At 38.6% G+C, this 13,566-nt stretch overlaps 1 protein-coding gene across 1 annotated transcript; it reads right to left on the bottom strand.

Moving 5' to 3' along the window:
• Positions 1 to 8,797: 8,797 nt before the first annotated feature.
• LOC131194779 (cytochrome c oxidase subunit 7A2, mitochondrial) lies at positions 8,798 to 12,797 on the bottom strand. Its single transcript, XM_058176193.1, has 4 exons — positions 12,646 to 12,797; positions 11,104 to 11,193; positions 10,033 to 10,117; positions 8,798 to 9,111 (listed from the first exon to the last, which is right to left on the bottom strand). The coding sequence occupies exons 1-4, from the start codon at positions 12,661 to 12,663 to the stop codon at positions 9,059 to 9,061; spliced, it is 246 nt and encodes an 81-aa protein (XP_058032176.1). The 5' UTR covers positions 12,664 to 12,797; the 3' UTR covers positions 8,798 to 9,058.
• Positions 12,798 to 13,566: the final 769 nt, after the last annotated feature.

Raw genomic sequence — 13,566 nt, 5'->3', positions numbered from 1 at the left:
TACTAGTGCTAACGCAAACACAAGTGGGAAATACTAGTACCGGCTCCCCAAAAGGACTAAACAGCCACGGAGGACAACGAGATTCGAAAGAAACGCCCAGCGATTCGATGTGTTTGAAAAGGACCCCGGAGAGGACTAAACCCTGGAAGTCCGCCTCCAGCACCAATAGAGGCCTTTGAAAGAGTCGAGACAGCGGTGGAACACCTGGAAGTAGAGATTCCTCTTTCCCAGTTTTACCCAAATTGCTTAACTGCTGCTGCATCTGGATTGCAACTCCCATAATTCCTAATCGTGGTAAGTAGTTGTGGGAGTTGCAGTTCAACGCACAGGGAAAGGCTGTTACGAGGTTGCCTGGAAGTTTTGATGGTAAAGCGTTTAGCAATCCAATCACAACAATATCTCCTAACTTAGACGTCTAGGCTGGACTTCTTTCTCTTGTTAAGACACGGCGCAACATCCAAGCAGTCATTGCAAAGGAGTGTCACTTAAGGGCGTTTGGACAGATTCCAAAATAGGGAGGCACTCATATAACGGATAGCACCAATTCAACCACACTTTGAAGCAAGGCAAAACACACGGCCAATATCAAATCACAAACTAAGATATTTTTTTTAAAAAAGATTGGATAATCATTTGTCCGGAATAGCATAAGTACGTCTTTGCCTTGGGCAGGGGGTTGGACTAGAAGATCTCCAAGGTCCCGCCCCGCACTATATGGTTCTATAAACACCTAGGCACACTGCAGGACTAAAATCAAGAACAATCAATCGGCGGGTAATCGCCATCGCTAATCCCCGTGAAAAAGTATCAAATTAAGCATTTAGCCGTTCTGATTCCAATTACGGTTACAGCAATTGGAGTTTGCGGAATACCTTCATAGGCACTTCATAGGTATCGGAATCCCGCCCTCCCTCCCAGACTGTGAACGTGCGCGCACTCACACAATCGGCTGCTCCTCAGTCACAAAAAGACGGTAGGGGCGGCTGAGAACAAATCCGAGAGTATGCTATCCCGCCTAGATTGTGGGGAAAGAGGAAAATTTCCACGTTCTCGGTTAGCCAGAAAAGAAGGCGGGTGTGGGGGACGGAACACAACAATAACGTACCACTAACATGGCCTTTTTTACCGAGCGGGAGATATGACCACCAACCCCTACCTCTGCTTCGCCCCCCGCGCAGGCCTATCAGCAGCGCACCCAACCTCCGCTCTTCTTCAGGAAGTCGGGCGAGTCCTTCAGCCCTTGGTCCAAAGGCGGCGCGCCCCCAGAGACACCACTCCATAGGCGCCCCTTCCTTACCTGCTTGGGATGACAGAGCTTCGAGGCGTGCGGCGAAAATCAGCTTAAGCTCTGTTCTTGATTACGGTCCTCGCTCCTTTAACACACACCCACCCTCCCAGGATAAGAGACTCTCACCCGAAGGCTTGGCGGGGATGCCAATCCAGCAACGCAAGGCAAATGATACCTTCAGCAAAACCCACACTGGTTAAGAAGCGGGTAGGAGAAGAAAAGGGGCCAGAATAGTTTGCAGGAGGATGGGGATGAGAATTTTAAAAAAAGGTGTGTAAAAAGGGGAATGGATGGGGAGAGGGGTAAAGAAAGAAAAAGCGAGCCTTTGGGGAGGCAAGTCTCGTCCCTTCGCGAATGGCCCAAGACTTTCGTCCCCTGCCTAGACATTCACAGAACCGACGTACATGATGGCCCACGCCCCTCCGAGTATTAGATCCTCGGCGCCGCTTCTTTGGATGTGGCTGCGGTGTCACCTGGAGATGATCAGTCCCAGCCGCGCTCCTGCATCTTCCGAGCGATGGGCTTATGAGGTTCAGGCTCAGAAAACAGCCCGCCCGCAGGAGAACAAAAGGTCCAAGCTCCCCGACACGGCTATATCCAGGGAACTCTCGTAGCTAAGCCCGCGTTTTCTTGCTCGATTCTTCCCACCATTCAGAAGGGTTTCTTTTTAACCCTCCTCTGCGCGACCTTTCCACAAAAGAATTGGAGTAGGAGGGTGTAGGGAACTCGAACAAGGGTAATTTGTTGTCCAATGGCGCACCCTAGCGCTATTAATTGCTATTGCATTCATTCATTTTTGTACATTGAATTAGGAAATTCTTCATCATCACATAATATGGCATGCTAGTATATTTTTATTATCTGATAGTTGTGGACACAACAGTTAAGTACCTGTTGGTAGCACTTTGATACATTGATGTTTTTGATACATTAGGGCTAAGTGAAATTGCCAGAAAGATATACATATATTAATAAAAAGTACAACTGTAGAGGGAAGATACGCCATGTACCTCTACCTGGCTGTGCATATTTGGGCATGAATATCAGAATATGGGTCACTCACCACTTCCTCAAGGGTCTAAATAAAAGTCATCCTTCTCCCATTCCTAGCCCATTAATGATAGACTTCACACACCGTTTTCCAGGTTTGATTTATAACAGCTGTTTTTCCAACCAGAACCTTGGAAAGCAGAAGATTTCCAGGTTTTGTTCCTTTCTAACAGCAGCTCCCACTCTCATTGGCCCTTCAGCACTGTCCTGGGCAGCCATTTCATCCTGGACTTCCAAGCTGCTATGCTTTCTGCTGGTCAGCAGTTACTTTATAAACATTCTTTGATTGATCCAATGATAGCCCATTAAGTCAATAAATCATTCTCAAACCTAGAAGCACATGATTGATTGATTTATCAATCATATCTAAGAACCACCTATCTCCCACACAGAGCGACTCTTGGACCAGTGGTGGGTTGCTCCCGGTTTGCCCCAGTTCAGGCGAACTGGTAGTGGCGGTGGTGGGAGGCTCCGCCCACCTACCCAGATGTCATCAAAAATGATCTGTGAATGCACAGAAGCGCCCCGCAGTCACAAAGTAAGCAAGCGTGCCCGCGTGCTACCAATAGCAAACCGGTAGCGCCGGGTTTTGAAACCCACTCCTGCTCTAGACGGTATACAAATAAAATATTAAAAGCATAAAAACAATATATAAAATTTAAAAGAGTTAAGCAATGTTAAAAAAATATAATCAAAAGGCTGGGGGAGGGCTTTCAGGACAGTAACTATCCCCATAGATGCATGAGACTCTGAGTACCAAGCAAGGCTACAGAGCCATGGTTCACAACTTTCCAGGCCTCACCTCTGGGGGGAAGAATGCTCTACAAGACAAGGGAAATAGCAGAGAAAGCTCTCTTCCTGGATCTTGCTAGTCAGAATTATTTGGCTGACAGGGTCAACAACATTCCTCCCCTGCCTGACCAAGTGGGATGGGCTGATGTAATGGGACAACCTGGACCCATCCTGAATGGGACCCAGAAGCAGACTGGCACCCAAAGCAGCTCATGCAACAGAGGTGTTATGTTCCCTCTCACCCTTACATCTCCCAGTAAGCAATCTTTCCATTTCTGTCCAGGCTGTGTGAAGCATGTTTCTCCTGCTCTTTCACTCTGTACCCACAGTATGGTAATGCATCCTTTCCCTTTGTTAACATCTTTACATTCTAAGGTAGGAATCCAGGAACAAAAGAGCAACCTGATCCCTATTGCTTTGATCATTGAAGCATCAAAGCTACAAAGGTATCATAAGGATAAGAAATTAAAAGGAAGGGTGTGCTTTAGTGTCAAAGAAGCTAATCTGAGAAAGAGGTGTGAAGACATTCTTGTGTGCAAATATCTTGAATAACATGGAGACTTTCTAAACCATCACTAAAAAGGAAAAAAAAGCCACACAGGAGCCAATCAGTGAAATTTGCCTTGCTTGTAAGTAAGTTAAAAGGTCAAAAATCAAAGGAATAACTAACGAGGTCTTGTGATGGCCATAGCTAAATTTCTTAGCTGCACTTACATTTTGCACTGAATTCAAAATTCAAACAAAGGCAAAATAAATTCATGGCATAGATTCCAATGGGATGCTAGTTCAACTAATTTGGAAGTAAATCCCGCTGAAGTCTGTGTATGTTTGAGATCATTGCTAGATGATCCACTTGCACTTCAGCTTTGGTAGACAAATGCCCTGATACTCTTCTACCTAATTACCTGATACAAAATAAAAATAATGCTTCCTGCAACAATGTCAAGGTTATCCAATCAACAAAACCATGACGCTATCATCTCCATGCTTTGAAATTGGTGTGTGGCTCTTGATTTCTTATATATTGATATCCACATAGCCTAAAAGTACAGCTTTCTATAATAGCAATAGCACTTAGGCTAAAATACTATTCCACAGTGCTTTGTTTACAGTCTTGTTCCCAAAATCTGGATCCTCATTTTACTGACCTTGTAAGGATGAGCTTAAGGCTGAGTCAACCTTAAGCCCATCAGGATTGAACTCCGGACTGTGGGAAGAGTTTGCCGGCAATACTGCATTCTAACCATTAGACCACCAGGTCTTCTCTATAAAAAGTTCCTCCAGAGGTTTGAAGGATTCATTCAAATGCTTTTGGGCAAAACTGAGGTGACCAAGTTCTTAAGAACCATCTTAAGTTCTTAAGATGGTTCTTAAGGAACCATCATTTGTGTCTTGCCCTGGTCTCATGAATCTCATTTTACCTACCACTTTTCTAACGGTAGAATTGTTGACAGACGAGATAAAAGAGTTTGCAGATCCCTGGTTGTTTTTCTAGAGGTTTTGTGACTTCCTGGGTACATTTATTTTGAAGTTATCCAAATCTCCATTTCAAGATTACATTTCTGACTCTCTATTGTAGTCTATCCCAAACTGAGAGACATCAGTGCCTTTTAAAAAAAAAAATTGGAAGACTTCTGTAATGTCTTTTGGGCAGATCATACCTCTAGAATCTATGTGGTGAGCACATCATTATAAGTTGAATCAGTAGCTGAGAATCATATAAAGCTGGCCAAATCATCTCTGATTGTTTAATGAAGAACATGTATCACTACTTAGTTGTATGCTTAATTGAATTTATAAAACAGAAAGGGCAATTATTTTTACACTCTAGAACATGTTGGATTACTCTGTTTATGAAATAAATGAAATAAGCACCAAACTTTGTGTTATTTTTTCACTCAGGACTCTCTTATATCACCAAGATTCACATGAAGCTCAAAGGCAACAGTTTGCAAAAATTCAAAAAGCTTGAAAGGGAGACAATTCTTTTCCTGAATTCCAATACTCAGAATTCAGAAATGAAAAGCTGCATTCATCCACATGAGTATAATCAGGGACTCAAACCATGAATCTGGAAAAAAACAAAAACATGGAAAGTTGGATGAAGACCTTATGGAAAAGATGAATATGAACTGCAAATAAAAGAAGTGAAATAAAAAGAATAGAAGGCAATTATTCTAATCACTGATATTGAAGTTTAGTTGAAATTTAGTTTAATTTTAGAGAAAATTAGACAAAGAATGAATGATATGTTTACTGGAAATGTATTTATTTAGAGGGGAATATTCTTCAGTTCTGCAAAAGAAGCTTTCTTACTTCAAAAAGTCCTAGAATATTTTCTAAGAAAATGATTTAGGGAGTACTCGCATTAGGTTTTCCAGATACCTTGAAGAAATGAAGTAACTGCTTATAAGAAAATGGCACACATTTAGTTGTTTAATAAATTTAGGATGTTTTTTCCACAACCTATATATATATTTATTTATATTGTATAATACAGTATACAACTCCAAACCCATGAACTCTTAAAACCTCAGTCATCTTCATTTTTTACCAATAAACAATTATTATGCTGTAATATCAATTACTACATTAGACTATAGTATAATTTTTCCTAATGTGTCCAATTTCTACAACTTTGCTCTTCAAAAAGTGCTGTGACTTTATCTTTTGTCTTCCAATATATCTCAATAACTTCTTCCATCAATGGTTGTGCAATTCCAAAATGACGTCGAGACCTTTGTTTTTAGATACAGTGGTTGTGTTTTTTCTCATCATAGTGCACTGAAAATAATGAAGGCTATCACACTGTGCTTTTGTCACTTGAGTGCCCATTTCCCTGCAATGTTCATTTCCTATACATGCTTTGATTAAACTCAGTGAATTTTGCCTCCCCCAAAAATATATTTATTGCAGTGAATGGCTATAAAATATCCAGAAGGGAAGAGCACAGTTCTAATCTTTCCCTTGCTAAACAGTAAACAATTTAAGAATATTTCTTTTTATATAAAATCTATGGTTTTAGCACGTCATATTCTTAATTTTAAATCACAATCAATATTGATGTTTTTGTTCATGACAAAATGCATTACTTTCCCAGGATGACATACACAGCTTACATATTTAAGTAGGCATTTATTTCAAACATAAGAAAGGCTTATATGTTAGGCCTCCTGCGCAGTTTAGTGAAACTTTTTATATGTAATTTGTTCCTATCTTGAATTCTTTCCTAAACCACATTTGAGAAAGAGTTCTTAAGTAATTACTTGAAAAGATATGAGTAATTTATTATTGCATTTTGTCTTTTAGACCAAGCAAAGAAAAAATAATTTCTACAAGTGTTTCTAATTGCAAGCATATCCTCTTTACTGCAACTGCTAAAACAATACTTTTAGATGTCCTTTTTCTTTTGATGGTGGGTAATTTGTGCTTTTGTACTATAAGGAAAAAAATGAAATTGGTAACTGCTATATTATAATGTGTAATATTTTTAATCTTTTCATTCCATCTATAAATGTAAGTGGTTAGTTTAAGCAGTTTAAGTTTTGTTATAGCAAAAACATTTAAAATAGCTAAGCTCAGAATGAGTTTCAGGATTAATTTAATGTTTTAGCATTACAAAGATAAAATGTTAAAATAGTAATGAATAGTAGACAGGGGACTAATTTTTAAGTGGAACTAAATAACAATTTCTCATAGCATTGGTTTCTTTATTTAATGTTACCTATACATGAAAATTCAATACATTATGCCAACATATTAATATAAGAAAGAGTCTGAAAAACAAGCTATAGCAAAAACATAGAAAATACCATTTGAACAGCTGTTTGCACATGTGTTTAGATATTGTTGAACAGATTATTTCCTTTAGAGCAATAGAGGAAAAAGTTTTTTTGCCTTTCCTCTCTGAAAAGTTAACAGCTTAAGAGAAGTGTAAAATTTAAATTTGTATGTAGGAGTCATATTGTAAAATTAAAAACATTTTTTCTTTTAAAATCTAATCTACCTGGAAGTTTTGTCTTTAACTTCTGGTATCTTTATGATTTACAATATATGGTTATGCTGACTTATCGGGACACAAATTATTTTGAACAATAAGATTTGTTTTTGAGAAAATGTGTATTTGGCAAGACTGAATCCAAAAGGCGAAACATTGGATGTATCCTATCCCAGAAGCCCCAAGCATATGAGCCCCCCCTCAACTCCATGGTTACTTACAGCTACCATCACCTGTCTTCTATGCTAATACCTTCTCCTTAATCTCTTTGTGAAAGATGTCCCCGTAACCTACATTCTTTATCAGTAAGTACAAAGAAGGGGGAAAAAGATTAAAACCAAGAAGATAACCAAGTTATTTACTTAAAACTCATATCTCTTATTTGAAAAGCGGATGGCAGATGTTTATATGTTATTTAAACATTTGTGAACCATTTTGAATTTGCAATGTTTTTGCATAAATATGACCTAAAAGTGATATGTTCTCTGCACAGATCATAAAACTAATAACCTAATTAAACGAATGAGCCAAAAACATCATATTTGTTAATGTATTGATTGATATGTATACCATTTTAGGGAACTAGAGTTCCTGCCTATTTTCCTGATATCCCATGTTCCTCTGCAGCAGGTATTTAATTGAATTAATCTCTTCCTCTACAGGTAGCAACATCGGGTATTGCTCAGGTATTACAGCCAGAAAGTGTTTAGAAAGCGCAATTGGTAATAACTTCATCTTTGCAACGAAGAACTTCTACGCTTGTCCCATGTTGTTGAAGGTCTAGGGCTAAGACATTGTCCAGTTTTCTATAAATTCATAATTTCCCAAGCAATTTTAAATTACAATGCCCCTTTCTTGTAACAGCAGTGCCTGAGTTAGCAAGTTCATGCTACATTCTGTGTCTTAATTGTCCCAATCAAATGTGTTGTATGTTATGTGTATCTGTGAGGCAGTTTTATAAATTATAGCAGGAAGCATACATTTCAATACATGCTTATGTCTAAATATAAAGCTTCCACAATTTCTAAATGCTATAGTACTAAGGACAGATACAACTAATAGGCAATAAGATATTTCCTTTTATGCTCTTAGCCTACAAATAAACAAAACTGAAATAATACATGCAGAGGTCTGTTTCAATATATTTTCAGTGATCTTCTTAATACTTTTCAAACCAAGATTCCAGACAAAGTATAATAAATTGCTATCCTGTAACCTGGAGGTATGGAAATTAATTTTCCCAAAGACCACATGAGAAACTGGGACTTCCACACACCCCTGCAAACACTCCCCCACACATACCCCTGCCAATACCCCTGGTGCCCCACCCACCCCAGCACCGCAGGCCAGACAGGGATAGCTGAAACACTGGATGTGGTCCACAGGCTATAAAATGTCCAGGTCTGCTCTAACCAAATTGTCCCATCCAAACTAGGACAGGTAGATCAAATTTCTCCTCTTACAAGTACAGCTGCTCGTCTTCTAGTCTACCCGCAGAGCCGATTTGAAGTCAAAGAGAAAACTGCTAAAAATTGCAGCCACTACATATTCCGCTGATAGCATTTTTCCATTAGCTTGATCCTCAGATTATGTTTTTCTTATATTATTAAGACATTTTTTATTTACATTTTGATATATATTTTTAGCTACAAACTAGGCAAGATAATATGTAAATTATCACATATTTATTAGTCATTTTTGCAACCAAACGGTAGCAATTGCAACGAATACAAAATTCAACAAATAATCTTTTAACAGTTGCAAATATATCCTTCAGGCCAAACTAGTTTAATGACAGCAGTTACTACATTTTTAACAAATATTGTTCCCAAACACAAAATCAAGTATTTATGACAAGGACCAAGTCCCTGATGAGTGTAATGGAATGGAACAGAGCGATACTATTCCAGGATGCATCTTCTGAACTGGAATTATTTCTTTGGCTTTCCTATTTCGTATAAATTATAGAAGAGATATCCAAGTCCTGAAGATAAGAAAGACAATGTATTGTGATAGCCAGAATATAGATGCTCAACTGTAGTTCCCCTAAAATACAACAGAGATGTACACAGACCCTTTCACTGTTGTTTTAAAGGCAGAGATGCTAGATTAAAAGGTTTTTGAAAAGTTCTTCATTCCATTATTTTTTACATTTTAAAGGTCGATAGATAATATGGATCCAGTCTCAATAAAGCTTAAAGCACATTTATTTTAAAAATTAATTACTCAAAGCTCTAAGCTTTAAAACAATATTTTAAAACACTGTAAATTTGTTGGTTTTGCTAATTACACTTTTATTGTAATTTAAAAGCAGCACAATAGGCATTAAAGCAATTAAAGCCAAGCATTTTAAAATTTAAATGTCAAAACAGAAGTAAATTTCAAAATTGATAGAGATTGGGTCAAATATTGCCAACAGCAAATAAGTCTATTTTTTTTAAATGGCATTCATTTTTTTCCTATTGAACAAAAGGAGACTTAAATTTTCTGTAGTAGGAATAGTTATATATCTGAATTATGTCCTGTAAGACAAACATTCAGATGAAGAAAAACATCCTGAAAAGGCAACCCAGTCAAATATTTATAATAGTTTTTTTCTGAAAACAATTTTAAAATCAAATTAAAAGGACAAGGTAATACATTCTCTCTCATATTACACTGAATATGAAAGTTTTTACATAACAAACGGTTGTTATATAAATACAGTATCAATATCAGGGAATACTTTACAAACTAATTTTGACATTAAATATTTTAATTAATTAAATACAATACTTAAATTGTATTTGTTCAACTAAAAAAAAACCTAGAACATTTCTATCTACTTTGGATTTAAATAGAGATGGATAGATTCTTCTGAAAATTTTAGGAGGCTAAGACAGCTTAGCTTATACTTAAAACTTACCAACAACACAAAAGGCCATGGTAGTTCGATACAGCAGAGCATCTGGCATTCCATTTTTCAAATGCACTGGAAGGCCATTATCTTCCTAAAATCAATGACACAAAACTCAGTATTCATATATTAGTTTTGGATTAGCTTCTACAAATCAAGTTTTTGATCAACAAGAAAATTGAACTTCTGCAGCCTTAGTGACAACATCCAAAATGAAATCTTGATCTGCTGAAAATAGGCTTAAAATACAAAAGCACTGTCTCTTTCTTTGCACCTGTTATTATAGCACAGCAAATCCTGCAACTCAAAATCTTAACTTGAATTAAGAATATATAAAACCTGAAGAACTGATATACAGCAAGTATTTTTCCAAAAGATAAGTTTTGATCTAACATAGACAATAGGTAGATTTTACAAAACAAGGAGGTAATGTGAGAGACTGTATGATTGTAATTATGGAGTGTCAATTGAGACTAAAATATTAAGGATACAGAAAAATGGTTCTTAATGGTAAAAGTACATCCAGCTGTCAATGTTCATATTGTAACATGGCACGCTCTGTCAATATGAGAGAGTAAATTTTCGAATAAACAGCATTAATATTTTAGTTACTTAACAGCAATGTAGGCATTCAGAATGACCCAACATTGAAGTATAGCTATCTACTGAACTCAGTAACAAGCTTAGTTTTAGTTCCTGGTTATGATACCTAGTAACCATAAAACAATTAATAAAATTGTTATAAACTATGTTAATGGATGCCTTTATAATTTAGAAATCTGAATTTTTCTTACCTAAAAGTGGTAGTTTTTATTTATACATACCAAGACATGCAAACACACTGATAGTTATACATACATACCGTATATTCATCTCCATATAATTTTATGGAATAGCATTCTTATGGAATAGCATAAGAATGAAATTTAAGAAAAAAGCCATGATGGCTTTATTAACCAATATTATTATTACTGATAAAATATCTTGAATCAGCTCATTTTACTTAAAAATGTGCAGGAATGACACCAATGCTCCATTAAATTTATCTGTTCCCAGGGTAGGAAGATAATCAGTAGGTACCTGGAAATGTTTCTGCTTCTCTGCAACTTTGCTTGCAAACTGCCTGCGAGAGGCGAAGTTTATGGGGTTTTGTGCTACTTGTCGTACAGTCTACAACAGAAATACAAATATATATTTTGTATGTGTAACAAAATCAATTCAGAGACTCCAGCATGAATCCACCAAAATTAATGACAGCATTAATATACAAAGGATGATACTATATTTATTTGCAGAAGTACAAACATTCTCCCTCCAAAATCTACCTGTTATAGCATATGCAGATTGAGTTAGTGATCACAGCAAAAACAATAGGAGGAAGGCTTGAAGTGGTTACTTTCTATCAACACTAACATAACGTTCATCTCTACTGTCATCCTTTATAAAGGGTCTATAGACTGCCTCTGTGAATATTACAGTTTATACCAAATTTTCTAAATTAGCATAGCATCATTTGAAAAAAATAGGATCACCAATTACTTTTATTGCTGGGGATAATCATTATTATCTACATTTGGCCTTACTGTTGCTTCTTAATTTTTACTGGCCCTCAAAATCCTTTTAAATTTCAAACCACATCTAAATCTGTATCAGCCTAACAAAGGGATAGGCAAGTACAGGTAGTCCTCGACTTACGATCATAACTGAGCCCAGAATTTATATCGCTGAGTGAGAAATTTTTTTAAGCGAGTTTTGCCCCCTTTTTACAACTTTTCTTGCCACGTTTCTCCAGTGGATCGTTGCCGTTGTTAAATTTGCCACACCGTTGTTAAGTGAATCTGGCTTCACTTAACATTGACCCTGCTTGTTGGAAGGTTGCAAAAAGGTGGATCACGTGACCCTGGGACACTGCAACCGTCATAAATGTGAACCAGCAGTCAAACATCCGAAGGTAAACCAGGTGACCATGGGGATGCTTCAACCCTCATAAGTGTGAAAAACGGCCATCAGTGTGAAAAACAGTCGTAAGTCACTTTTTCCAGTGCTGTTGTAACCTCGAGCGGTCACTGAACGAACCGTGGTAAGTCAGAGGACTTCCCTGTACTCCCTTGAACGGGAGAGAGTGGCTTAATTCGCGCTGCACTCCCTTGAACCACCCACACCGGGGTGCTCTTCTTTCACCCCGCAGCCCCACAAGACAAGGGTCACACAGCGGTACTTTAAGAGTAACAGAGCTGAAAGGGACCTTGGAGGTCATTTAGTCCAACCCCCTGCTCACGCAGGAGACCAGTCCTAGGGATTCGAACCGCCGAACTGCCGACCTTTCTGCTCGACAAGCTCAGTGTCTTAGCCACCACTAGCGCTGGATCCAAGACCGGGAAGCCACTATTAAAAAATCCGCCATTGTCTGTCACCTTCAGGCCAGCTGTCCTCTCTGAGGGGGCTTCATACGGTTATTGTCAAAACGGAGGACCAGAGACATCCTGGCCGAAAGGCGGAAACGCGGAACATTTAAAAACACACACACACACCAACCGCTCTTACTAGCCAACGGCCGTTCTCCTCTCAACGGTTCCCCAAAGGAACCCCTCTCCCCGCCCGCCCCCCCCCCACCTCACGTACCAAAAGGGTTCGAAACATCTTGACGGTTCCACCAATCGCTTCCTGGCCTCGGCCGAGAACCGCCAAGGACACCGGTAAAGGGAAGTGCGGCGCGACGTCACGCGGCCAAACTTCCGCTTAAAAGACGGAAGCGTCCCTTGGCAAAGGAGCGTCGCTCTAGCATCGGGGATATCGGTGGTCAGTGAAGTGAACGAGACGGGGTTGCCGGTGCCGTGTTGTTGGAACTATATAGATAGGAAAGGAGAGGAAGGAGGGAAAGAGGGAGGGAGGGCTGAGGCCTGAAAGAGTATTTTTAAAGGGAGTTTTTATTTTATTTTTTTCTCTTCCTTGGTTTTTTTTTTCTTTTTTGCACGGCGGGTGGGGGGGGGGGGGCAAATGAGAGGCTATTTGGGCTGTAAAGTCGGCAGTGTTAACAATGAACCCGAAAGGCGCTTTCTGATGCTTGATTAAGGCTCGGCTTTTTCTGAAATTTGAACGAGGTCGTTGAACCTGCTTCAGGAGTTTCTTTTAATCCTATGGTACAGAGGTCTCCAACCTTGGCAACTTTAAGCCTGGCGGACTTCAACTCCCAGAATCCCGGACTTCAAATCCCAGAATTCGGGAGAAGGGCGGTATAGAAATTTAATAAATGAATGAATGAATGAATGATGACCATTTGTTTAACAATGTTTAAAGTTACAACAGCCTGAGAAAAAGGTGATTTACAATCTAAGCTTGAAGTTATGACTGTTGTACCACCTTCGTGGTCACATGATTATATTTTAGGTGTTGGCAACTGGCTCACGTTTATGACTCATTACAGCATTCTGCAGTCATGTGATCATGATCTGCAATCTGCCTAGCTGGTTTCTGGCAAGCAACTTCAATTGGGAAACCCAGATTTGCATTATGCATATCTGTATAATAATCATATGATTTACT

This window comes from Ahaetulla prasina, chromosome 1 (assembly GCF_028640845.1).
Source record: "Ahaetulla prasina isolate Xishuangbanna chromosome 1, ASM2864084v1, whole genome shotgun sequence".
Classification (NCBI taxonomy): domain Eukaryota; kingdom Metazoa; phylum Chordata; class Lepidosauria; order Squamata; family Colubridae; genus Ahaetulla; species Ahaetulla prasina.
Note: the sequence above shows the minus strand (reverse complement) of the source record. Positions and strands in the feature narration are given on the sequence as shown.

Bases quoted from the DNA above. Each gene is read 5' to 3' on its own strand.
- LOC131194779 (XM_058176193.1), bottom strand. The intron at 10,118-11,103 runs GTACCTACTGAT...CATTGATTTTAG, and splicing joins AGAAGCAGAAACATTTCCAG to GAAGATAATGGCCTTCCAGT. The intron at 9,112-10,032 runs GTAAGTTTTAAG...TCTTATCTTCAG, and splicing joins CATGGCCTTTTGTGTTGTTG to GACTTGGATATCTCTTCTAT.